Raw genomic sequence first — 25,393 nt, 5'->3', positions numbered from 1 at the left:
AAATAGTTCTTACCACATGGAGAGACTATCTCAATCCCCAATTTCCAGAGATGAGACTGACCCAGCTTGGATCCAGGGAAATAAACTCTAGCAAAGAGGAATAGTGTTTTAGAGTATGAGTGTAGGTGGGGATATATCATCATTAAGTACCCCCCAAAAGTGCTAACACAGTGACGAAAGTCTTAAAACCAGTAGATGCAAACACCCAAAAGGGGCAGATACCAGAGACAGAGACTGGTCCATTCCTGTCATCCTGACTCCTCCCTGGCTCTCACTCTCCTCTTGGACATGTCCTCGCACTGCAGTGTGATTCTGTTTCTGAGAGCTCCGCTCTCACTTGCCTTCTGTACCAGGAATACTAGAGGAGAGAGTCCTGTGTGAATCCCTGGTATGTAATCACATTCCAAGTGATTAAACTTTCCAAATCCACGGACCCAAATGATGCTTCAGCAGCTTCTCCTGCCTGCCCTCTAAGCTTATTCCACACCCTATGCTAATGCCATTCTTCAGTTATTACTGGTGAGTGATACTGAAAGTGAATTGGAGCAAGGGACGTTGAAGGGTGGCGTTGAAGTGTGCTCCGAGGAAGGCAGAGGGCGCTGAAGACAAATGTCTATACAGATTGACCTAGAGCCAGCTCTCCACACCTAACTCACTTCTGCTAATAAGTATATGTTGAGTGTCTTTGTGCCAGGCGGGATATATGCATACTTTCTGGGTGAACAAAGATAATGTCTGTAGAGTGGTAAAGAAGTATGCTAAAGCACCCCAGAGAAGGGCCGCTTACTCCCACTGAAGGGTTTAGGGAATGCTTCTTGGAGAAGAGAAGGCCTAAACTGAGTCTTAAGGAATAAGAAAGATCTAGCAGTGCGTTCCAGGTGGAGAAAGAATCACATAAGTAAAGGTATAGACTATGGGTTCTTTGGGGCATGAATTTGGATGAAGCCAGTAGAAATAGTTTGTCTCTGCTCTACAGCATCTAGGCCCTGAGCTTATAATCCTCAACTGGCTGGATGTGATTCCAATTGCTGGGAGCTGGTATCATCTGGAGGCTTCTTCCCTCATATGTCTGATGTCTGGCCTGGGATCACTCAAAAGCTGGGCTCAGGTGAGACTGGCAACTGGAGTGCTCAAATAGTTTGGATTTTCTTACAGCACAGGAAGTAACTGGACTTCTTATCAGTCTTCTTTATATATCTGCACCATATATATGTATATTATATAATATATGTGTATGTCACCAGAGAGTAAGCCCTATAAAGGCAGAGAATGTATAGTATTTATTCCCGGCACCTAGTGCTTGGAACACTGCGACATAAAAGGCGTACAAGAAGTATTTGTTGGATAAGAGCAGAAAGTTAAAGTGCATCATGTATAAGGGCCTCAGTTTTCTCAGAGGTAGGAGGTAAAGTTTTCCTCTAGGAGAGGTGCATATTGAAAAGATCCTTGGGGAGTGGGTGAATATTTGGGAAACTGAGGGGGAGGGGCAAGTAGAAGGGTAGTGCCATGGCCTACACCATCACTGGACTTTCTGTAGCAGAGCCTTCCACCTGGGTGAACAAGATGGAAGTTTGTTGTTACGACCCAGAGGTCAGGTTTTACTCAGAACGAAGGCATAGGTTTAGGATGATAAAGGAATTTCGAAGTGCCGAAGAAAGTGGTCCAGGTAAGCAAATGGGGGACCAGCTTCCTAGGAAAGTAAGGAAGCTGGTAGGAAGTGGAGGGCAAGTTCCAAGGGCAGAGGGAACTAAAGTCAGAGGAGAGCTGGAAGGCTATGAGGTGGTGATCAGAAGGTAGGGCATTGGAAGTTAAGATTTATGTGTTTCAGATTCAGGTGATGACAAATTCCAGGATACAGTCAGGATGTAGATGGCTCAAGTGCAAGTCTTAATAAGGTCTAAGGCATAGTAGCTCTTGATTTGTCCACATTCCAGGAAGCTGTCAGAGAAAGATGCTGGGTGTGGGTGTGGGTATTCTCTGTAAGCGACTGTGTCACTAGTCCCAGCAGAAGTCTGTTTTAGTGGAAACAAATTTTTCAGGATTTTTCTATTGCAATAATCAAATCTCTAGAAACTGGCTTACTGCTAAAATGCCGCTTAGTTAAACTAGTATCCACATTTCTTTGATTCCTTTTTCATGATCTTCAGAGGTCCTTAATACTAGTGGTAATGAATTGAGTGCAGGGAGCAGTTATTTGTGTTGAAGAAGCTTAACTGGATGAGAGATATTCATGACCAAGATGAAAGAACATTTCATAAAGCAATATAGGTATATAGAGTATTAAAGATCAGATAATAATAATCACAAAAACTCCTGTAGTATTTCCCAGGGGCTGCTCTAAGGACTTTAAATATAGGAACTCACCGAATCCTCCCACAGCCCTTACTATCATTTCCATTTTATAGATGAAGAAATAGAGGCCCAGAGAAGTCAATAACTTGCCAGAGGTCCCACAACCAGTAAATGGCAGAGCCAGGATTTGATCCCAGGTAGATACTGTAAAATTGCAGCGAGGCAGTTAGCATCTTCATCTTTGGAAGAGGAAACAGAGGCTAATTAGTAACTTACTTGCTGGAGGCTCATAAGCCGTGGAGCTTGAGTCCCACCATGGCTGTCTGAGCTGTTTAACCTCCAAGCCATGGTGGCTCTTTTGTCCAACAGTGACCTTACTTGTGGAAATGACCTCTGGTCTTTGCAGTTTCCCTTTCTGGAGGGACAGCTTCAGAAAACGTTAGCAGTGGCAGAGAGTAGTTGCTCAACACTTATTTGTGGAATAAACAAATGAATGAGGATTGCCAAACTCCCTGGTGTCACAGTTGGCCAGCAGGGTGCATTTTACAGTTGAGTAATTCCAGTAAAGGCAGGAACTTGGTGCTTGCAGACTGCCTTGAGGGAGGAGGCTGCTGACAGGAATCCCCAGGAAAGGGGGCCAGCAGGCACTAGGACCCCCAGGCCTATCTGCCAGCAGGACTGCATCACAGCTAGACAGGAAGCTGGCCTGCCTGCATCCCCCTCTCCTGCCACTAGCTCAGCTGCAAAAACCCAAAGGAACACCGTGGGGCCCTTAATAAATATTTGTACAACGTGTGAATGAGTAAAGTCAAGGGAGGTGGCATATTTTGAAAGTCCATCCTTGTCCTCCCCACCTGCCACACCTCAGTAGTCACTGCCAGATAAATGTCTCCCCTCCTGGTGACAGTCACCACTGTCACCGGCACCGCCTGGTTGCCGTGGCGTCATCGTGCTGCAGGAACGGCAAAGGAGCCATGCCCAGGTACACAGTGCACGTGCGCGGGGAATGGCTGGCTGTGCCCTGCCGGGACGCGCAGCTCTCCGTGGGCTGGCTGGGCCGTGAAGCCGTGCGGAGGTACATGAAGAACAAGCCAGACAATGGTGGCTTCGCCTCGGTGGACGACGTGCACTTTCTCGTGCGCCGATGCAAGGGCCTGGGCCTGTTGGACAGTGAAGACCCACTTGAGGTGGCCCTGGAGGACAATGAATTCGTGGAAGTGGGTGAGTGAGTGGCCAGAGGGGCACGGCGCGAATTCATTGCCATTGTCGACCCACTCCAGGGAAAATGCGTGCTGGCTGTGTGCAGGCACTGCTAGGCCACTGTATGCCTAAGAGTCTCACACAGCCCTGTGAGAAAGGTCGGATTCCTATCCGCCTTTTACAACGTGGCAACAGACCCAGAAAGGAGGTGACTTATGCAGAGTCAGACTGGCTAGTAAGAAGCAAAGATCAGATTTGAACTCAAGACCACAGGTCTGAATCCTTTTGCAGTTATTAAATTACTTTGTGTTATACAATTATTTTCATAGGCTTAAAGGTCCTTTTGCCCTTCAAAAGAACCAGACTAGAGGCCGATGGCATAGAAAAGTTCAGATTTAAAACAAAATAAACCTGAGGATGGGGATAGAGTCGGGGGATTAGATCTTGAACTTTCACTTAAATCTGAGTCCCCGCCCAACATAGATATCTCTGCCTGTTTCTCTTCTCTGTAAAGATACTAAGAACACTTGAAAGTATCTAAAGTCGTTTTAAAGCTGCCATTTCTATAGAATTCCAAGGCAATTGAAGAGCCCTTCCTTGGGTTACAGGAGAGGCCAAAAGTGGCTCTCCGTGGTGATCTGTAAGGGGTCGCTCTTCGTTCTTGTTTCAGTTATAGAAGGGGATATCATGTCTCCCAACTTCATTCCATCGCAGCCAGAAGGAGTTTACCTGTATCCTTTCCTGCAGCCTCCTTGGCCTGCTCTGGGGGCTCCACCTGCCGGTGATGGGGCTGGGACTCCTCCACAACCCCCAGTATTTTCCTTTACCTAGCTCCAGGTACAGCAAATACCGAGAGCCTGAAGAGGTAAGCTTCAAACCCCTTTTTTTTTTTTTTAGGAAACTTAGGCCCTTTTTTTTTAGGGGGGGGGGGACGGGGGGAAGTTGTTGGGCAACCCCCTTCAATTGGGCCGGGCTTTTTTCCGGTTTTGGTTATTGGGGAAGGGCTTTTTGTTTTTCTTTTTTACTTTTCTTTCTTGGGCTTCTCTGAAGCAAGCTGTCTTTTAAATTAGGACATTAATGTGTCATAGCAGTGATAAAATCTCTGAAGTATCAACGTTTGATTCTGCCTGAGGCTTCCCTACTCTCTTGTTCGAGCAACTAAGCTGTGCAGACTCATGGAGATCTCCTTTTGTGCAGTATATCGCCTTAGATGGGGATAGCCTGACCACAGAGGATCTGGTCAACCTGGGCAAAGGACGCTACAAAATAAAGGTATGGGGGAGGCAGGGGAAGGATGTCCTCTGATCTTTCTTGCTGCATGTGGATGCTTTCAGCGTGCTCAGCCCTGACCCATGTTTTTCTAGCTCACCCCAACTGCTGAGAAGAAAGTGCAAAAATCCAGGGAAGTCATAGACAGCATCGTAAAGGAAAAAACTGGTATCTTTTCCGCTTCGTGGTATAGAATTATTTTTATAGACGAAAAATATGGCCTGCATCTGATCGTGTAATGTCTGTTATTTTTTATTCTAGTTGTTTATGGAATTACTACAGGTTTTGGGAAATTTGCCAGAACTATAATTCCCATCAATAAGCTGCAGTAAGTTTGATGTCTGCCCTCCTCCCCACCAAACACACACATTCCATCTGCCCCCATCTTTGAGATTTTTTTCACCAGTGGAAATAATTAACATTCACCCCAATTTACAGATGAGGAGAATGAGGTTCCAGTTAACTTGCACGTGAGTTGATACTGAAGACACAGGCTCGCTGGTTTCTTCCATTGCCTCACGCTGCCTCATTCTGTCCCTCTAAAGATTTAACTGTCCCTTCCTACATTTCCCCAACTGAGGGAGCATTTTCACTGAGAGGTATCTAAGAGGGTTGGGGTTTTTTTCCCTATCTTTTCCAGAGAGCTCCAGGTCAACCTCGTACGTTCACATTCTTCAGGTAAATCATTCTAAACATGGAGTGCCTCCTAGAACTTGTCTGATTGGGTGGGTAAAGTAAAGCACAGAGTGAGGCATCCTATAACAGCCATGAGGATTAGGTGCCAATTCTGCTGCCCGGGAGGGAGGGAAGCAGAAAGCATCTGACAAGAACAACTTCCAGATGAATCTCAGAAAAAGGAATGGGCCAGGTGGAGGGACAGGTTTGGGACAGGAGCACATATACATCATGCCAAGAGAGCGGTACATTCAGGGAACAAAAGTAAGGCCGAAAGTCAGGGAATGAGTTAATCAAGATGAGGTGAGATAGAACAGTCTGTCGAATATCAGCTCCTGTCCGATTGCAAGGGAGCTTACGCTAAGGCTTCTGGACACCGTTCTAAGGGTGCTGGGCAGGTGGTGGGGTCTCACTGAAGGGTTCCAAGAAGGAAGACTGAGAAGGCAAACTGGGATTTCGCCTTTGTCTGGAAGATGAGACCTTAAGAAGCAAGACAGTCAAGAGGGAGGGCTGTCCAACTAACTGAGTCAAGAGGTGGAGAAAGATTTGAGAGATGGAGGCAGCCAGGAGGTAGAAAAAAATTTTCTTGGAGAAAACATCAATTCTGTTTTGTAGGTGTTGGGAAACCACTAAACCCTGAGAGATGTCGGATGCTCTTGGCTTTAAGAATCAATGTCTTAGCCAAAGGATACAGTGGCATTTCCCTGGAGACTCTCAAACAAGTTATCGAAGTATTTAACGGTAATGCGATGGATCCCCAGCTGACCATCCATTGAGGCTGGGCATGTCCCACAAGGTAGACTTGATGAGGAATTGGTAGAGACAAGAAGACATAAAATAATGGAGATGCATAGAAAATGGGCTCATCAAGCAGGATAGCCAGGTGGGGGAATGTGGCAGAGACACTCCTATGCACTTTAAGATTGTTCATTCGAATTGCTATTCACTGATCGGTATATCACATTTATGGGTTACTTGTGTCCACAGCATAGGAACTCTAGCATGTGTTTTAGTCTATGTGACTGTCCAGCGCTGCTTCTTCTCCCACTCCTTCACCCCAAAGAGTCTCTGAGCCTCTGCTGAGCTAGAAAATTTATCTTTATCTGTGAGAAGGGACAGTGGCCTCCTAAGCATTTCAAATCTTGTCTCCATATTTGGATTTTCCTGTCCCAAGAATTAAGCTCCAAAGAGTTGAATTGTGTCAGATCCTAACACTAGATGGCTTTATGATCACAAGCAAGTCCTTGATCTCTTTTCTGTCCTATCTTTGAGAGAAGCTGGATGTCAGTTAAGTCTGGCGATCCTACAACTTGGAAAGCATTAAGATGTCAGATTCCCAGGCACCAACCAGAACTAGTGAGTCAGTCTTTGGGATGGACATCCAGGAATCAAGATGTTTCCCAGATGATTTGATGTGACTTCTCTAACCACATCTGGGCACACTGAATCACAATTCTCTCCAGCTCCCATCTTAAGGCCAGACTTAAGGGGCTGGTTTCGGTCTTAAAGAGGCCAAATACTAAGTGAAGGATGATAGAGAATGGGTTTTAAAATGATGAGATCCTATTGGAGGAGGTTGGACTCGCTGGCTAAATGAGGATAGCAAGAATGCAGTTCTCCTGAAGTAACTGGTGCCCGCTTCCCTCCTAGCCTCCTGCCTGCCCTACGTGCCAGAGAAAGGAACCGTCGGTGCCAGCGGAGACCTTGCTCCACTGTCTCATCTTGCTCTTGGGCTAATTGGAGAGGGGAAGATGTGGTCTCCAAAGAGTGGCTGGGCTGACGCTAAATATGTAAGGCTTTCCTAACAGCCTCCACCTGCGGTATTTTCCCTAGGCTGGGCGCTGGGTGTATTCCATTGCTTTATATCACTCATCCTTACAGCAGCCCAGGGAGGGAGCCGCTGAAATCCTGTTTTATAGGTGAGAAAACTGAAGCTTAGAAGTCAAACTAGGCAAGGCTGTTAGCTTCCATGCTCAACTGTCAGCCTCTGGACTTGGTGATCGCCTGGGTGAAAAGGTACAGCTGCCAGTGTTGATGCCAGGAATTTATTCTGCATCTAAAACATTTTCAGTGCCTATCCAGGAGGTCACAGTTTGTCACTAGTTTACTTAGTTGCTGGTCTCACAGGTGCAGAGCTGTGGATCATAGCACTTGCTCTATGGCCTCTGAAAAGCAGGTACCATTTCCTCTCCAAGCTCCCAGCGTGATGGCTCATCAGAAAGGCTTGTTTGTGATACAACTATAATGTTTTTTATTCATCTCCAAATTCCATCAGAGCAGTGCAAAGAATTATTTGAAGTGCCATCTCTGATCAGTGGCTGGGAAGCCCCCTAACAGTAAGCAAAGGGCAGAGGAGGGAGCAGTCAACCAGACAGAGAATGCTGGTGGGGATGCAGGTTCTAGATCAGCTCTCTTCCGTGCAGTCTCATCTTGATAATTTCTCTATGTACAGTGTTCCCCAACCACCTTCACATAGCAAATCTGAGCATGTCCTGGCTAAAACCTGTAATGCTTCCCTTTGTCCTTATGAGAAAGTCAGAACTTAAAGTGGCCTACAAGGGTCCTGTTTGCCAGGTTACCCCTTCATCCTTCCCCGCCAGGGTTCCGCCTCACGGACGCTGGACGTTCCTTACAGCTGGAATGTGCTGCGCCCTGGGCAGAGGGAACAGCACGGGTCCATCCTTCTCTTCCCCACTCAGTCCTTTTCCTCCTTCTAATAAGTCCTCTGGGAAACTTCGCTCTCTGCTCTTCCGGTTCTTTTCCCTACCTACCCCCAAGCCCCTTTTGCTCCTCCATTGTGCTCTTCTAGCATCTTATATTATTTTCCACTGAACTATACCCACTTTCTACTTCCTGGAGCACTTAACATTCTATCACTGTAATTGCCCTTGAGCTTGCCCGTCTCCATTTTTCCTACCCTAGCCCCAGCCCCAGCCCCCAGGACAGAATTGGGTGTTTAATAGGTATGTTGATAAACTTGTGAAACTGCCATTGTAAATGGTGCTGGCTCCTTCTTCCCTAGAAGGACCTTAACTTAGTGACTGCTTTCACTTCTTTTATTTCAGGGGAAGATTATTCTGCCCACTTCCCCTCAGGATTCTCTTTCCATCTGTTAGGCCAACAGTCCCCCCTTCACTGGTGTTCACACATTTGACGCACAAGTAAGAAGCCATGCTCTGAGGTTCTGCCAGTGTTTAGATAAGTAGGATGAGGGTAGCGGACTTTTTAGCTCAAGCTCTGGAGGCAGGGAAGTGTAGGTAGACAGCCAGGAACCCAGCCTTAGTACAGTACAAGTGTACATGTATGCTCAGGAAGCAGCAGGAGAAAGTTGAATTGCCAAAGTGGGCACTGGACACAAAGGACTTAGAAACCAAAACTCAGGATTACCAAAACTAGATGCTAGAGCCCTTGATTTAAGAACAAAAAATTATTTGAAAGCTAAGCTCCTCTCACGCTAAAGAACAGAACTGGAAAATAGACCAGAGATGATAAACAGAACCAATTCATGTAGATCTCATCTTTTATAAGACAGACCTGTGGCCTTAAAGATCTTTCATTGGATTCCTCATGGAATTAGAAATAGGCTGGTATTTCATTTGATACCCATTTTCATTTTTTAAATCATTCTTTAGGTCCTGGAAGCCCATGGATTGAAACCAATTGTTTTGAAACCAAAAGAGGTAAGGAGATTCAAGGAAAATTTGTTCATGTTAACAAGTCTTTATGCAGTTTTCAGTCTTAATATGTCTCACTGTGTTTTTTTTTTAATACATATGGCTTCTATATTTGTTAAAATTTGTTCACTGAAGAAAGAGCTTCTCCATAAACATTTAAAATATTCTTTTTACCACAAATGCTTAGGGGTTCTCTTACCTAAGAACTTAAACTTCAGATTGGGATCTCTAGGGATTCTAAGAGACGCTCTAAGCCAGCATCCCTTAGGATACTCTAAACCAAGGGTCTTGGATGAAAAATGTTTCAGGGTGTCATGTCTACAATGATGAGAAGTTAATGAATAAATGCAGCATAATTAAGAGCTAAAGATTTCATATGTATTCTACACTGGAGCCCTACTGCTGCCTTGAGAATGGGAATATTTGACAGTGTTTTCATTTGCCAGATTAATAGTAACAATTTCATACAAGATGGCAGTTAATCCGCAAGTGCTTAAATAAGTATTTCTGCACTCCACTTCAGAAAACATGAATAAACATGATTCAGCTGACAGGCTAACTTTTCTCTTATGAAAGCAAAAGATACTAAATCAACTTGCACATAGACTTGTTATAATAAATACAGTAGGAAACTTCTCTCCCCATCCCCAAAGGGTCTGGCACTCATCAACGGGACACAGATGATCACTTCTCTGGGCTGTGAAGCTGTGGAGAGGGCCAGTGCTATTGCGCGGCAGGCTGACATAGTGGCAGCCTTGACCCTGGAGGTGCTGAAGGGCACCACCAAAGCCTTCGACTCCGGTCAGCATGATTCTTCCTTTCAATTGCTATTCATTCAACCAGGGCTGGCAGGTGGGCTGTTCGAGGTCTTTAGACACAGGAGTGGTGGGGGTGGGTGGTAGGGGAGAAGGAGAAAACTCAAGTGCCTATGGCATACCCAATACTGCCACAACCTCTTCTAAATTATGCCACACTTGATACTTGAAATGACTACATTTTCTAGACAGATGCTGACCCTAAGAGTTAACTGACCTGCTCTAGGTCACCCAGGTCTGACTCCCATCAAACTATGTGCTGTTTTGGGAACCTGTTTGTAGAGTTTTGAAACTATAGGATTCAGGTCAGTCCTTAGACAATTGAGAGGGGAAAAAAAACTGTACAAGTAGTAGATTACCTGGAAAGTAGTGAGTTTGAAGGACTTTCTACTATTATATATAGTAGGACAGAAAAACTGTCTGAAAATGACTTAGTTAAATTAGGCCACTATGGAGCTCCCTTCCAGTATGAGCCCACATCTTTGTAGAGTAGCCCAGGGTGTTGAGTCGAATTCCCAGTAGACTCAACAGAGTTTGCACTCAGATATTTAAAGTAGAAAGAATAAAGACAATAAAAAAACTGGCTTTTGGAGTTCATTTTCTAATTCTGTGGTGGTTAAAGATCCTTGAGACTTTTGAAGGCTGTGTCAGCACCACGGATGGTCCTGAGTCATCTGTGGTAGTTTGTTCTAATACGAGAGTTGCTCACATTTTTTTCTCCTTCATCGATTCTAGACATTCACGCTGTTCGCCCTCATCAAGGGCAAATTGAAGTTTCTTTTCGTTTTCGGTCACTCTTAGACTCGGATCACCATCCATCAGAAATAGCAGGTCTGGGCGTATTTACATGAGTGAGCTTATTTGGTTTTGTGTTTTGTGGGGGAAAAATTGATAACAAATTCCCCCTTCATCTCTTCCACAGAAAGTCACAGGTTCTGTGATCATGTTCAGGATGCATACACCTTGCGCTGCTGTCCACAGGTAAACAAACAAACAAAAAGTTTCTTTTCTCTCTCCCAAGACAGGGAGGAAATAGAAAAAGAGAGGTGTTAGAAAATTATGTAATGGTCGATTATAATCCAAATTTCTTTACCGCCTCTACTAAAAATTATATACATTATACTTCCATTTGTGCAATTATTATAAAGTTTCTGTTCAGTGTGACAAGCTGTTTGTTTCCTTTTGTTTACTTACTTATTTTTTTAGGCAAGGCAACCCTTGGTTGACCTCACAGATTGCAAGGACCTTGTCAGTTTATAATCCCTCATTTCTTATTTTTATTTTTTTTTACACCTACAGCACCTGGTCTTCCTAGGTGGTCTCCCATCCAAGTACTGACCAGGCCCAATCCTACTTAGCTTCCAAGATCAGATGGAATCGGGCTTGTTCAGGGTGGCATGGCCATAGACTTTTTCCTTTCGAACTGCGTTGCTCAATCTCATTGTAGAGAAATCCAACAGACAACTTGCTGTGTTGATTTAGTACCATTTTTAAAATTCTTAATAATAACATCATCCTAACTAGTGAATGGAGTTTTACTTGTTTTCCCTGTTAGAGTTAGAACCAGCCTGCCAGTAATGTTCACAGGAAAACTTAATCAAAATTCAAGTGCCTTATCTGCATTTAATAGGCAGACATAAATCATCATAAATGACTCTGTGAGGCTTAATTTTAACTTAAAAAAATACAGATGACCTGGGTTGGCATGAGGCATCCTGTATTGCAGATGTTACAACTCATTTGCATATGGCAATTAGTTAAATGAGAGATTAACATGCATCTCAAGAATGAAACAATAGTTCAGCTTGTGCCAAATTCCAGTCTATAGTGTAATAAAGATTTCTTCCGAGAGTGAATACCCTCGCTTCTTTGCACCTAGCAAGTTCTATTCTAGCTAGCTCAATCCAAAACGTCTCTGGGGAAGAACTGCCAAATTAGCTCAACAGCAAGAATAAATCCCACTTTGAAACCTCCTTGCTATTCTAATAAGAATATAAGACTCTATGTGACAGGCACCATTATCAGTGTCTTACATGTATTAACTCATGTAATCTTACATTTTAGGTCCATGGTGTGGTGAATGACACAATAGCATTTGTGAAGAACATCATTACCGTAGAGTTAAACAGTGCAACAGACAATCCCGTATCTTTTGACTGCTTACTAAACTGTAATTATAGACTGTCAGCTGGTAATTTTAAGATCTACTGAAGTGATCGTTTTGTGTAGCATCTCTTTTCTGTCACTCCATTTCATAAATTAAGTACCTGAGGCTCAGAGGTTAAATGACTTTCTCTAGATCAGATCTAGTAAGTGGCAGAGGCAGATCTGTGAACCTAATCTCAGGCTTGGAGTCTAGCATGCTGCTATTTCAAAACTGACCCATTCAAGATTAAAGGAGGCTGAGAGGTTTCACAAAGGCACTTTGCCCCCAAATCCACTGCTGAGGTTGTCGGTAGAAGGATGACGACCCATAACACAACTGTGATTGTGTAGACTCTGAGTAGGATGGCATTTATGCAAGACTTCCTGGTTCTAGTGACCCCGTGATGCATTAAACAGAACTTTTTAACACTTACTCAAGTGTTGATCAAGGAGTTAAGACTTTCTGCATCTCGAGTTTTTATTTCTGACTTGAACTTTATTCAAATCAGCATTCCCAAATTTGTGCTAAGAATACTAAGAACGCTTCCAATTCTCAAGGATGCATCTCTTCTTTCCTTCATGGTGTGGGTATCTCAGAGCCATCTTGTTTTTGCTATGGAATGTTCTGTGATGGCTTTGTTCCCCTAGAAGTTGATGTGATCAGCCAGGTCACTCTGGCAAAGTCTTCATAGAGATAATACTGCCTTTGAAGACAACCAAAAGCCCTAGGAATCTATTTCTCTGATTCTACATCTGCCTTAGTTTTTAACACTGGAGAAGAGCTGAATTAGCAGCCTTAAAAGCAGCTTCACGGCAGCTGTGTAAGGTTTCTCACAAGACCTTTTCCGTGTAGCTTCTCTGACAGGCTTACATCAGGATGTATGTTTTATGTCCTCTCAGACTGTTTCACTGTTAAGTCAAACCCACACTAAATAATCCTCAACGCACTAATGTACCTCAACACCATCCCACTCCTTAAATAGAGTATTAGTCTTCATAAACTCCATGTAGTCTTGTCTATCAGTTCATGTCCTATAAAAGAGAGGTATCCAGTCTACACTTACATAATTTAGATTTGAAAGAATATCTTATAGTTTAAAAAAAAAAAACACTTATTAAATTATTGGAAACAGGCATGAAATAATTCCCTACTAAATTCTTCTTCCACCACTTGCCTCAGCAAAAATTTCAGCCCAAAGTCCTTTACTTCCTCAATTAAAAATTTTTAATTGCTGATGAATTTCTAATAGGCTAATCTTTGAGCATTCTCCTTCAATACCAGTGTTACCTGAAAGAATATTTTGTCTCCATTTTCCATTGCAGATAGAGAGCACCTATTACAAAGTTGCTGGATATTATGGGAGCTAACTTCTGATTGTTGTAATCTAGTACAAATCTGGAAAAACTAGAGAACAATCGAACAAGCTTCAGTTCTAAATTGGTACAGAGATCACTTACTGTAAGGATTCAGAGAATGGAGAGAAGACCGAGTCCCATGGTTGGGGTGGGTTCATGGAGAGCTGGAGCAAGGCCTAATAGGCTCTCGGTTATTGTTGGAGAAAAGGGTCGCTCCAAACTTGACTACATTGATGTAACAGAAGCATCTCTAGCTTTTGGGAAGTCAGAGTGAGTTCCTAGTAAACAGGTAGTGAATAGTCTTTAGTCCAGTAGGAGAAAATGAACTCTTTGGAGTTCACGATACAATGGAATGATCTCCGAGAATACTAATATTCAGTAATATTCAAAGTTACCACTGACTTAAACGGGTTTGGGAAAACCTTTTGGCCGCCATTACTGTGAATGCTGGCAAGGGATCACTGAGTAGAGAATTTGAAAATTTTCTCTGAATTGATTGTTCCAGACGATTCGGTCATCCACACAGTCTTCCATTCAGCAGGTTCTTTATGGAGCACAAGCTCACAGTGCCCATTGAAGAAATAGAATTTGCTTTTAAACTGATGTCCTGGTCTTTGTTCTTTGTTTCAGGTTATAAACTTTTTGAGGGCAAGAACTAACCACCAGATTAGTGCCGTTACAGGGCTTGAGAATCTCTGATCTCAAGAGAAAACATCATTTCATGCCCAGGTTTCATTGGCCCCCAACTGTGTATACACGATTATTCTGTAAGGCTGCTTTGTTTGTTTGTTTTGTGTGTTCCTTTATGTCAACCACTTTTTGTGGAAAGACTTTCCTGCCACATTTTACAAAGGCTGCCACCTCAATGTTAAAAATCACCAGACTGGGGAAAGAGTTATACCTGAAGTAATCAGCAAATGTTACGTTCAAGCCTTAACCTATCTTGAAAGATGGTTTTTGCCAGCAGAGGAGAAACTATTTCTGGAGGAAACTTCCATGGTGAATATCCAGCCAAAGTAAGCTTTTTAGAATTGCTTTTGACCCTGAAATCATATTCCAATATAGGCTAACTGAATCGAGACACTCTTTCAGGCCCTGGACTATTTGGCCATTGGTGTCCATGAACTTGCTGCAATTAGCGAAAGAAGAATCGAGAGGCTCTGTAACCCCTCCCTCAGCAAGCTGCCTGCCTTCCTGGTGGCTGAAGGTGGTCTGAACTCTGGATTCATGATAGCCCACTGCACAGCGGCAGCCCTCGGTAAGCACACGACCATTTTCCCAGAACAAAAGCCTGTCCATCGAAAGGCCTTTCCATTTTACCTGAAATATCAAATTTTGTCTTTGAATGAGATCTAACTTTTTTAACACCTCCATTAGCATCCTGCCTCTTTCAGTACAAATGCAGCAGATTGCCTCTTTAATAATTTTTAGAAAAAAATATAAAATAAAAACCTAAACAACATTATACTGAAACATCATAATACACTAGTGAGGTTGTAAACCATGAGGTCCCCACAATTTTTCTGTTGGAAACAATTTGACATCACATATGAACTTTATCTTTGTAACTTTTACCCTAATCTCAATTTGAAGCCTATCAGAAAAAAAAAGAAAACGGTGTTTATAGTTAATGGTGAAGCTTGAACTAACCTACATGATTAAACTTTGGATACATTTCATTAGCTCTACCAACCACTAAAAATGTGGTTACAGATCCAACAATGCTCATAAGAAGTAGGATGCCCTCTATGAATATCAAGCTTCAATATAGCTGATTTCTGACCCAAGACTATATAGGACAGATAAATAACTCACTCAGAACAGGGCCTGGCACAAAGGAAGTGCTAAGGGTTTCATTTACATTCACTCACTTAATTCTCACAACAGTGCCATGAGGCAGGTATTCTTATTGCCTTCATTTTACAGATGAATACCTAAAGATCTGAGAAATTAAGTGAGCTACCCAATATTGCACACCTAGTAAGTAGAGCAAAATTCAGACCGAGGCATTTTGGCTCCCAAATCTGTGCTTTAATTTCAATTAATGAGGATCTTATTTTAATTAATACTTAATCCTAAAATGTGGTTGCCAAATTTAACAAATAGAAATGTAGGATGCCCAGTGAAATTTAAATTATTCAGGGCATACTTGTACTCAAAATTAGTTTTTTATCTGAAATTCAGATTTAACCGAGCATCCTGTATTTCTGTCTGGCAAACCTATCCAAGAGGCAGGATAGAATGGCAGTTCATTAAGAGCATAAATTTTGGGTTCATATCCTCACTCTACCATTTATAGTGTGACGTGGAGCAAGTCTCCTTCCTGCTGACCCTCAGTTTACTCCCGTGTAAAAGAAGCATGATAAGTTTACCCGGTGGGGCTGTTTTGAGGATGAAATGAATTAATGCATGTAAAGCCTTAGAACTATGGTTGGTGCTAAATGTTAGTTGCTATTACTATTACTCTTAACCCCTTCCCCACCTAAGCTTCACACTAAAACTCAATGCAGATAACCAATCAAGAGCCAGTGGATTTATCTTCTCCTCAGTCCAGTATATTCTATTTGCTTACTTGCTTATTAAAATACTCCCTTTCAAGGGTAGCAACTTCTCCCATTAACAAGGCAGGCAGAGTGGTAATTGATTTCTGGAGAACATTATGGACTTTGAGAAGCCCCGTTTAAATGTGCCTAGCTTCCCAAGCTGCAACCGAGGTTGTTCAACTTACTTTCATTGTAATGAAACTGGCATTGCTCATATTGTGGCCACTTGCACGTTACGTTTCTGAGCAAACCTCACCACAGTCTGCTGATCCACGTGGCAGGTGTAGGAGCTTGCAGTGCTGAAATCTGCAAGTCTCGGGCAAACCAGGATGAGTTGATCACTCTAGTTTATAGCTAGATTATCTCAGATAGGGTCCCTTGTAGCACAGAGAACAACAGATGCTTCAATCAGAGCCACTCTCAGTGTCACAGAAAGAAGGGAAAAGACTTTGGTTTTGACCTTTTCTGGCTTCTGACCCTGGGGAGAAGGAACTCTGTAGTCTAGATGCTTGCTACGTAAAGTGTGGTCCCTGGACCAAAAGTAAAGGCATCACCAGGGAGTTTGTTAAAACAGCAGAATTTCAGTCTCCACCCAAAACTCAACATTTGCATTTTAATGATCCAGTGATTCATATGCACAATAAAGTCTGAGCAACCTGAATCTAGGCAATCTCTAGGAGTTCCTCGCCTCCACGCAATCGGACAGACATCAAGCCCCTGCTTAAACCCAGAACATCCACTTCATCATCATCGAACAGTCTAAATTGTTAAATCTTCTTGCCCAAGTCTATAGGTCCGGCCTTAATCCCCAAAGGCCACGTCTGAATTCCAACTCTGCCTCCTCCGGTGACACAGTCAAATTGTCCTTGAGTACCTGGAAATGACCACCATGGTCTTTTTTTTCCTCGTCTCCCTGACATGCTAAATGCTTCCAGTGTTTTCAACTTGGCTTTGTAATATTAGGGTTCCCATCCCAATCTTGTCTCAGAACGCAGTATAGCTTTAGAGCCCTTCTCACTTCGGGGAAGAAAAACAACCTGCTTCCTTTTCTCCAAGTGACTTCGGACCGATCATCTGGCACTTGTATAACCACCGAGAGCTCCTGGAGAGGGTATTCTATGTGTGGAGCACTTTGGGAAAACACATGTCATTTGGGCAGTTTTTCCTCTTAGGAGCATACTTAACTTGCACTGACGTCTTTCAGTTTCTGAGAACAAGGCTCTGTGCCACCCCTCGTCTGTGGACTCCCTCTCCACCAGTGCTGCCACAGAGGACCACGTCTCCATGGGAGGATGGGCAGCGAGGAAGGCCCTCAAGGTCATCGAGCATGTGGAGCAAGGTAACATTAACCTGTCCAGATGGCAGGCCCAACTCACGCATCTGTGAACCTGTTAGAGAGGCGGATTCTCAGCCCTCCCCAAACCAGCCAACTGCATCAGAAAGTGGAGGGAGGAGAGAGAGCAATCTGGGTTTAACAAGCTCTCCAGGTGATTCTGAATCTCGCTGAACCACACCTGCAGGTTAAGCCGGTTCATCGGCTTTTTTTTTTTTTTTTGATTAAAAAAAGGGACTTTCCAAATATATTTAAAAATGGAGAGATTAGTACCACGAACTTCATATACACCTCACTCTGATTCAACAGTTAGCATTTTTGCTTCATTTTTTCTTTGACTTTTCTCAAATTATTTTCAAACAAATCCCCATTATATTATTTTCTTCCTGCATACTTTAACTCTTAAATATCAACATTTTCCTACCCACCAGGTTGCCATTATCATATCCAACAAGTCTTGGTGGCATCATTAAGTACCTATTCAAGTTCTCCCAATTATCGCAACGTCTTTCAGCAGGTTTGTTCGAATCAGGATTCAAGGTCCACATTTTAAATTTGACGGTCAAGGTTTTAAGCTTCTTTTCATCTAGAACGGTCTCATGTCTCTCTTTTTTTTCTTTTTGTACCACTGACTAGTTAAAAGACCAGGTCGGTTTCCTGATAGAGATCGTTATTTTGGACTCACCCGTTAGCTTCCCTGTGGTGCTCCTTTTCATTTGTTCTCTGTCCCTTGTGTTTCCTGTATGTGGCAGTCGGCCCAACCTTTTGGGCAAAGACACTTCACAGGTGGACCCGGGATTAGGCCCACTTCTCCCTGGCTTCTTAATTACTGCTCGTTTAGCTTTTTAAAGAGAAATTGCCTTTCTTTAGACATTGTTCCCTAGATTTTTAAGTTTTTGCAACTGTATTGGAAGCAGTTGGATGGCCAAAGAATATCACTGTTTTAAAATAAATGTGAGAGCATCAAATATTCTTTTTTCGTAATGGCTTTATTGAGATGTAATTTACACACCACACCCATTTTAAAAGTACAATCCAGTGGTTTTTAGTTCAGTCATAGAATTGTGCAACCACCACCACAGCCGACTTTAGAACATTTTCATTAGCCCCAAAAGAAGTCGTGTACCCTTTACCTACCTCTCTCCCATTCTCCCGATCCCACACCCCGTGACCCCCAGGTTTAGGCAACCACGAATGTACTTTCTCTCTCTATTGATTTGCCTGTTCTGGACATTTGATATAAATGGAATTATACAATATATGTTCAAGTTTCATCCATGTTGCAGCATGTGCTAGTACTTCATTTATTTTTCTGGCCAGATAATTTTCCTTTGTATAGGTATACCGCATTTTATTTATCCGTTTATCAGTCAAGGGATGTTTGGGTTCTGTCTACCTTTTGGCTAATATGAATAACGCTGCTATGGACGTAAGTGTGTGAGTTTCTGTGCAGACCTGTTGACATTTTGCTAGAGTGGAATTGCTGGGTCATTTGGTAACTCTATGTTCATCTATTGAGTAACTGCCAGACTGTTTTCCAAAAGTGGCTGTACCGGGTTATGTTCCTACCGGCAATGTTTGAGATTTTTGATTTCTCCACATCCTCATCAACACTTGTTATTATCTATCTGCCACAGTGAATTTTTAATGTTCATTCTTAAAATGGTCTTTCCATTGAACATATTGCTCTGGCCAAAAGTTTACAAAGTCACCTTTGTCAGTTCTCAGATCTCCTATCCAATTCATCAGCAAATCAACCTTACCTTCAAAAGATACCAAATCGAGCCTCTGCATCTCCTTTTGATTGGTCTCCTGTTTTCATTACTGTTCCTCTACAGTCACCACATACAATAACCAGGCTGAGCTTCTTAAAACATAATTTGACCACACCATGCCCTTGCCGAAAATTTGCCAATTACTTCCTATTGTTCCAAACGAGATCCAACCCCCTTCCTGTGGACTGCAAGGATCATGCAGAGTATGATCTGGCTTCTGGCTCTCACTGCCACCTCTGTCCATCCCATTCTCTACCCTGGAACCACAGTGTTTGTTCTTGTACCTGCCAAGGACACATCCCTCCCTCGGCACCTGCCGCCCTGCTTCCAAAATGCGTCACGGGATTCGTTTCCTCACTCCATCTACTAGTTGCCCAGATTTCACTTAGATGCCTTCCCACCATTCTGGCCCCTCTCCCTTTTTTTCTAATAGCACTTAGTACTCCTGACATACTCAGGCTTGTTTGTCTTTCCCAGTAGATTATAAGCAGAGATTGGCTAGAAGGACCTAGAATACCTAGAGAAGTGCCTGGCACAGACTTGGTGTTTAAATATTTGCATGACAATAAAGTTGGAGCTACAGGTCCAACTCTAGCTCTTCTGATATAGTTCTATACATTTATATATTTATATATCTATACATATACATCATTTGTATTTCCAGCATGTTTATTGTTCCTTAAGTTTTCTTTGATTACAGATATTAAACAAATGCCTATAACTCTTGAAATCCAGTGGTACTAGATATATAACACAAGATAAGTACCTGCTTATTGCATAGGAGGCACAGAAAGATAATAATTCCACCTGTTGGGGGTGGAAAGTCATCTACCATTCGATTAGTACAACTTGATCATCTACAGTGAATTAAACAGTAAATTAGGTATTTTTTTCTTTCGGCCCTCCTGGAAATTAGAGACTAACCAGAGAAGTGGGCATTAGACAGCAACTAGGCAACTCTTTGTAGCACTTAACAAAATTCTGGCTAAAGAATAGAGTTCTAAAGGATATAACTAAACCTAATCTAGCCTGAAGGGATGAGAAAGGCATCTCTGAAGGCGTATTTAAGATTAAGACCTGAAAAAAGAATAAGGCCAGCTAATTAGAGGGAAATGCAGTATTGACTTTGTAAGGGAAGCGGGGTGTGCACAAAATAAATTGTTCTGGGATGCACTGAGATGAAGATACAAGACGTCCAAGCACCAGTTTCTAGAATTTCAGTTTTAGTGGACTGGGGAGCCTTTGAGTTTGAAGACTTGAAACAGATGTTGTAGAATCAGTCCCAGGGCAACCAAAGACTCTTTTGCTCATTCACTGGCTCCTTCGATCCTTTGGTGAAGGTCTCTGTACCATGTATCTCTGGCCAAAAGACCAGCAAGACTAAAAACAAATTGAAATTTATACAAAGATGGAGATAGGAAACAGATGTCATCTACCTTGTTCAGACGAGGTGAAAGGGGAGAACTGAGACATTTATCTGAATTGTTCTCTCCTTCTCACCATTAAAGACACAGCCAAGAGGTTAGAAAAGCAGATTTGAAATGGTAACTAAATATCAAGGCAGCTTCATTCTATCAGCAGAGAACCATGCATCTGCAAGTTGGCTAGCAGTGACGGTGAACTTCCTGTGATTTATAGCCCTCAGGAGGAAGTCAGATGTTAATCAGTCATTCCTTCCACCTCTCTTGTCCCAGTGCTGGCCATCGAGCTTCTCGCAGCCTGCCAGGGCATCGAGTTTCTACGCCCCCTGAGAACCACCACACCCCTGGAGAAGGTCTATGACCTGGTGCGCTCTGTTGTAAGGTAAAGTCAAACAGATCCCTGGAAGTGACACCATTTCAGAACTGTGACCCCTGGCAGTGTTAATGTTTGGCTGATGCTTTGATGTGCTTTTTCTGTAGGCCCTGGATAAAAGATCGCTTCATGGCCCCAGACATCGAGGCAGCACACCGGCTGCTTGTCGAGCAAAAGGCAAGCTGACCACTTGGCTTATTTCTTAGTTGGGGTCATTATAGGAAAGTAAAGTGAGAGTGGGAAGTGGAAAAGCATTGTCTTATTCTTTTGTTTTCTGGCTATTCCTTGGAAGTGAAAAAAAAAAAAAAAAGATACGCAATTTGCAAGGCCACCAAGAAACCATTGTTGCACCCCCACATTGAATATCTAAGGATTAGAAGCTATAATAAATTTTAAACGGAGTTTTGGAACAAGCATTCATGGGGAGAAAATGAGATGAAAGTTTCCTGCATCCCCTTCATCAAGGATGTATCCTTTCATTCAAAAATACCTTCTCTTTCTGTAACACTGTCAACACCACCACCACCTGGTCCAATGCCTGCCAACTCTGGTGCTAGTAGAGAAGTGTGTGAGAGGTTAGCCTTTCTAAAATTGAAATATAATCAGCATATAACATATTAGTTTCAGGTGTACAACATAATGATTCAGTAGTTGTATATATTGCAGAGTGATCACCACGACAAGTCTACTTAATATCCATCACCAAACATAGTCACAGATTATTTCTTTTTGTGATGAGAACTTGTAAGATCTACTCTCTTAGCAACTTTCAAACATAAAACACAGTATTATTAACGTCAGTTGCCATGCTGTGTATTACACTCCAGGACCTATTTATTTGATAACCAGAAGGTGGTACCTTTGGACCACTTTACTCATTTTTGCCTGTGCCTACTCCCCACTTCTGGCAATCATCAATCATTCTCTGTATCTATAAGTTTTGTGTTTTTATTTAATTTTTTTTAGATTCCACATATAAGAGATAATGCAGTGTTTGTCGTTATCTGACTTATTCTATTTAGCAAACGCCCTCAAGATCCATCCATGTTGTCACAAATGGCAAGATTTCTTTTTTTAATGGCTGAATAATATTCCATTTTATGTATCTGTATATAGATATAGATAGATAGATGAAAGATAGATGATAGATAGATAGATAGATAGATAGATGATAGATGGATGGATGATAGATGGATAGACAGACACACACACACATAAAACCTTTTGTTTATCCATTTATCCATTGATGCGCACTTAGGTTACATCCATGTCTTGGCTATTGTAAATAACGCTGTGATGAACATGGGGTGCAGTTATCTTTTTGAGGAGCTTAGCCTTTAAATGAATACATTTTCTAAGGTGATACAAAGAATAGGAAAAAAAGTTCCTTGACTGTCAGCAGCAATTTGATAAAAAGCAGTTGTAAATCAAAAACAGGGCCTTAATTTGAGAAAATGTTATGCTTGAAAGAGCATCAGTTGTTGGATGGAGGTGAAAAGCAAACAAGGGTCTGAGGCAGTGCTTCTCAAACTGAGACGTGCATGTGACTCTCCTGGAGGTCTTGTTAAAATGCTAATTTAGATTCAGTAGGTTTCCAGTGGGGCTGACATTCTGACTTGTCCCAGGTGATGCTGGTCCATGGGCCATACTTTGTGTAGCAAGAGTCGAACGGACAGAGCACATGCGGCAGAGAAATAAAGCAAATGAGGAAGCCCACTGCTCTCTATCATTTGAGGCTCGCTTTAGATAACGCACGAACTGACCCTTGAGCAACTTTCCTTAATTCTGTCCACACCGAATTCTCTATGTTTTGTTTGTTTATTGGCTTGTTTTGCTTTAGAAGAGTAAGCAGCTAAGAACACTCATGGTCACTTTAGAAAAGTTTTGGACTTTGTATTTTAAAAGACATGAGTGTGACCAGAGAATTATTAACACAGATCGTGTGTTAAATGGCTTATAATAAAAGCAAGCAAACAGCTGCTACATGTCTAGTCAGTATAGATAATGTTTTGACTCCAGATGAAGATGATGTTTCATTGCATGTGAAGACAGTGCTGCCAACATTTCGACTTTGTTTTGTCCTTGTTTCTCAGGTTTGGGAAGTCGCTTCGCCATACATCGAAAAATATAGAATGGAACATATTCCAGAATCAAGACCTGTTTCTCCTACAGCCTTTTCACTGGAATTTCTACACAAGAACTCCACCAGAATCCCAGAGTCTGAGGATCTTTAATGGACTTCGTCATGGAATTGCAGATCAGGTGGTACTTAGTTTAACAGCAAGCAGTATGGTGCTGAAAGAAAGACCCGAGAACTTTTTTTAGGCAGAAAAAGAAGCACTTAGGTTACTTAGATGAGCACTTAGGTTACTTCTGTGTCTTTGCCATTGTAAATAATGCTGCAATGAACATGGGGTGCAGTTATCTCTTAGAGGAGGAGATATCAATTCCTTATACAATTCAGTTCTTCTAAAACCTACTTTTGTTAGGCTGGTAACAGCATCACAGTTGCTAAATCAAGCACTGTGTTCTTATTGACCTGGTTCGAGATGCAGCTGGTGTTTTCAGGTTATGGTTTTCTTTCTTTCTTTAATGATATCAACTGGCCATTCACTCTTATGAGTAAGAAGAGTGGCCACATTGCGTGGGTCTTTTACTCTTAACATTAGGTAAACTCAAATCTTAAAACAGGTTGATGGCATTCTTTTCCAAAAACCTTAGACCTTTGTGGGTCTTTTCATTTTTTTTAATTTTTTTTATTTTGACAAGCTTTCCACTGGTTAACTTTGGCTGATTGTACTATCCCATGATATGATTAATGTTCCTTAATACACCTTTATAAACAACCCTTTTAAAATCATAATTTGTCCTCAAGCTGCTCTTTCTTCTATTAATCAAATCACAGTAAAGAATAGTCATTAGGTCAATAAGAGGTTTGTGTAAAGGAATTAAAGAAAGAATATAAAGATTGCTTTTGGAGTGGCCCTTATTGAACTGTGCATTTTGTATTTATCAAATACCACTAGCAGATCAAAATAAGGACTCAGATGCTTAAACTAGAGTTGGAGGTTAGTATTATTACTTCCTTACTATGTCACACTCTTATAATAACCCTGCATTAAGAAGCCTCCTTGTTTCACAGACATAATCTAATATTCAAAAGTTAACCAACTCCCCGCCGTAATGGTTACCATTGAAATGAGGCTCTATTGGCAAAGATCAGATGGGACCCTAGGATGTATTATTCCATCTTCCTGCCCCTCCACCACCCCAAAGAAGATAAAGGACCTTCTGGGATGGTGTAAGTGTAATTGTCCAGATGAAGGATGAGTCTGATGACCTCTTGGCTTCCAAGATCTGTGACTTCGCACCCACCTGTGCAAATGCGTGCAAGTCTCTCCAAGTGCAGGAGTCTAACAATGGCTCTAAAGCTGCAGTTGGTTAAGGAAAGGACAGACACATTTGCCAGCTTGCCTACCTGATTACAGCCTAAAATGGGTCCAACAGTATATTTCACAATAGAGTTTCCAGTCTAGATCACAACCTATCCACAGGAAAGGTGGAGACAGAAGTGAAAACTGCTGCCTACAGCAATTCAGCGAACAAAAAAATCTGCTGGGGAACCCGTTTGCCAAAAGGTTATTCTTGATGCTGATCTTTGCTAAAATGTGACTACACACAAATGAAGCTTGTTCATCCTTACCCATGAGCTGCAGTGCAGCCTGTACCCCACTGTCTGATGGCTGCTTTTCACCCCAGTTTGGGGAGTGCTGGATCTCACAGGTCCCTGTGGTCCTCTGGGGGCACTTGTCACTGAGCTTTTTATACAGCTCTCTTAGTAACTGACATCACATGCCTTCAAGAGAATGTCAAGGTAAATATGGATAGAATAGGTTGAGTCTCAGTTGTCTTATGGTGTTGCAATATTCTTAAATTTTTATAACAAAGTTTAACACCTCTTTAGGGAAAGGCTATTCTAACTGCGATTAATCAAGTTTCCGAAAGATTTAGGCAATGAATATTCACCCATGAGAAAGTGTCTTCAGAAAATGTGATTGGCTCAGTATACATTCTCTCTCTTTCCCACTGACTAGCAGGAAAAGAGTTAGAGGCATGGAGAGAATTCCTCTCCAATGGGCTTCCCTGGCTTCTTAACCTGCTGTCTAGGGGCAGCCAGAGGGCAAGCCCCAAAGCACAGAGGCTTTTCTACCTTCTGTTTTTCCTGTTGGCCAAAGCCAGTCAAGGTCAACTTGGGAGAGTAGTACCAAGAACATGGGCAATTGATTTGGCACGATACGACAATCTATCACATACATAAAATCCCATAAGTAACTCAAAAATTTTGAAAGAAAATACTTTTCATACTATTTTAAACGCGTTTCATTTCTAGATCTGGTCACTGGATTATTATCTTTTTATTAAACCTTACAATTATTTCATGAATAGCATGATCATTTTGCATTTGGGAGGGCACTTTGTTGAAGGTATTTATTAAATTTAAATGTTGACAATATACCAAAAA

General features: G+C 42.2%; 1 protein-coding gene and 1 pseudogene across 2 annotated transcripts; one reads left to right on the top strand and one right to left on the bottom strand.

Moving 5' to 3' along the window:
• The first annotated feature begins 997 nt into the window (after positions 1-997).
• Positions 998-23,842, top strand: HAL (histidine ammonia-lyase). 2 transcript variants are annotated; one of them, XM_011365917.2, is made up of 20 exons: positions 998-3,513; positions 4,163-4,223; positions 4,330-4,357; positions 4,690-4,764; positions 4,857-4,929; positions 5,023-5,089; positions 5,402-5,439; positions 6,052-6,177; positions 7,087-7,226; positions 9,069-9,116; positions 9,764-9,911; positions 10,661-10,756; positions 10,848-10,906; positions 11,990-12,070; positions 14,377-14,442; positions 14,519-14,684; positions 17,174-17,308; positions 20,772-20,880; positions 20,979-21,048; positions 22,965-23,842. In XM_011365917.2, exons 1-20 carry the CDS (start codon positions 3,267-3,269, stop codon positions 23,103-23,105), a joined length of 1,974 nt encoding a protein of 657 aa, XP_011364219.1. In that variant the 5' UTR covers positions 998-3,266; the 3' UTR covers positions 23,106-23,842. The 2 variants fall into 2 exon arrangements, with proteins under 2 accessions (XP_011364219.1, XP_023389776.1); XM_023534008.1 differs by having other exon boundaries at positions 9,764-9,962.
• LOC111743581 lies at positions 11,216-11,334 on the bottom strand (annotated as a pseudogene).
• Positions 23,843-25,393: the final 1,551 nt, after the last annotated feature.

Source organism: Pteropus vampyrus, unplaced genomic scaffold (assembly GCF_000151845.1).
Source record: "Pteropus vampyrus isolate Shadow unplaced genomic scaffold, Pvam_2.0 Scaffold116, whole genome shotgun sequence".
Taxonomy (NCBI): domain Eukaryota; kingdom Metazoa; phylum Chordata; class Mammalia; order Chiroptera; family Pteropodidae; genus Pteropus; species Pteropus vampyrus.
The sequence above is the reverse complement of the archived record's forward strand: the minus strand, read 5'-3'. Positions and strand labels throughout refer to the sequence as shown.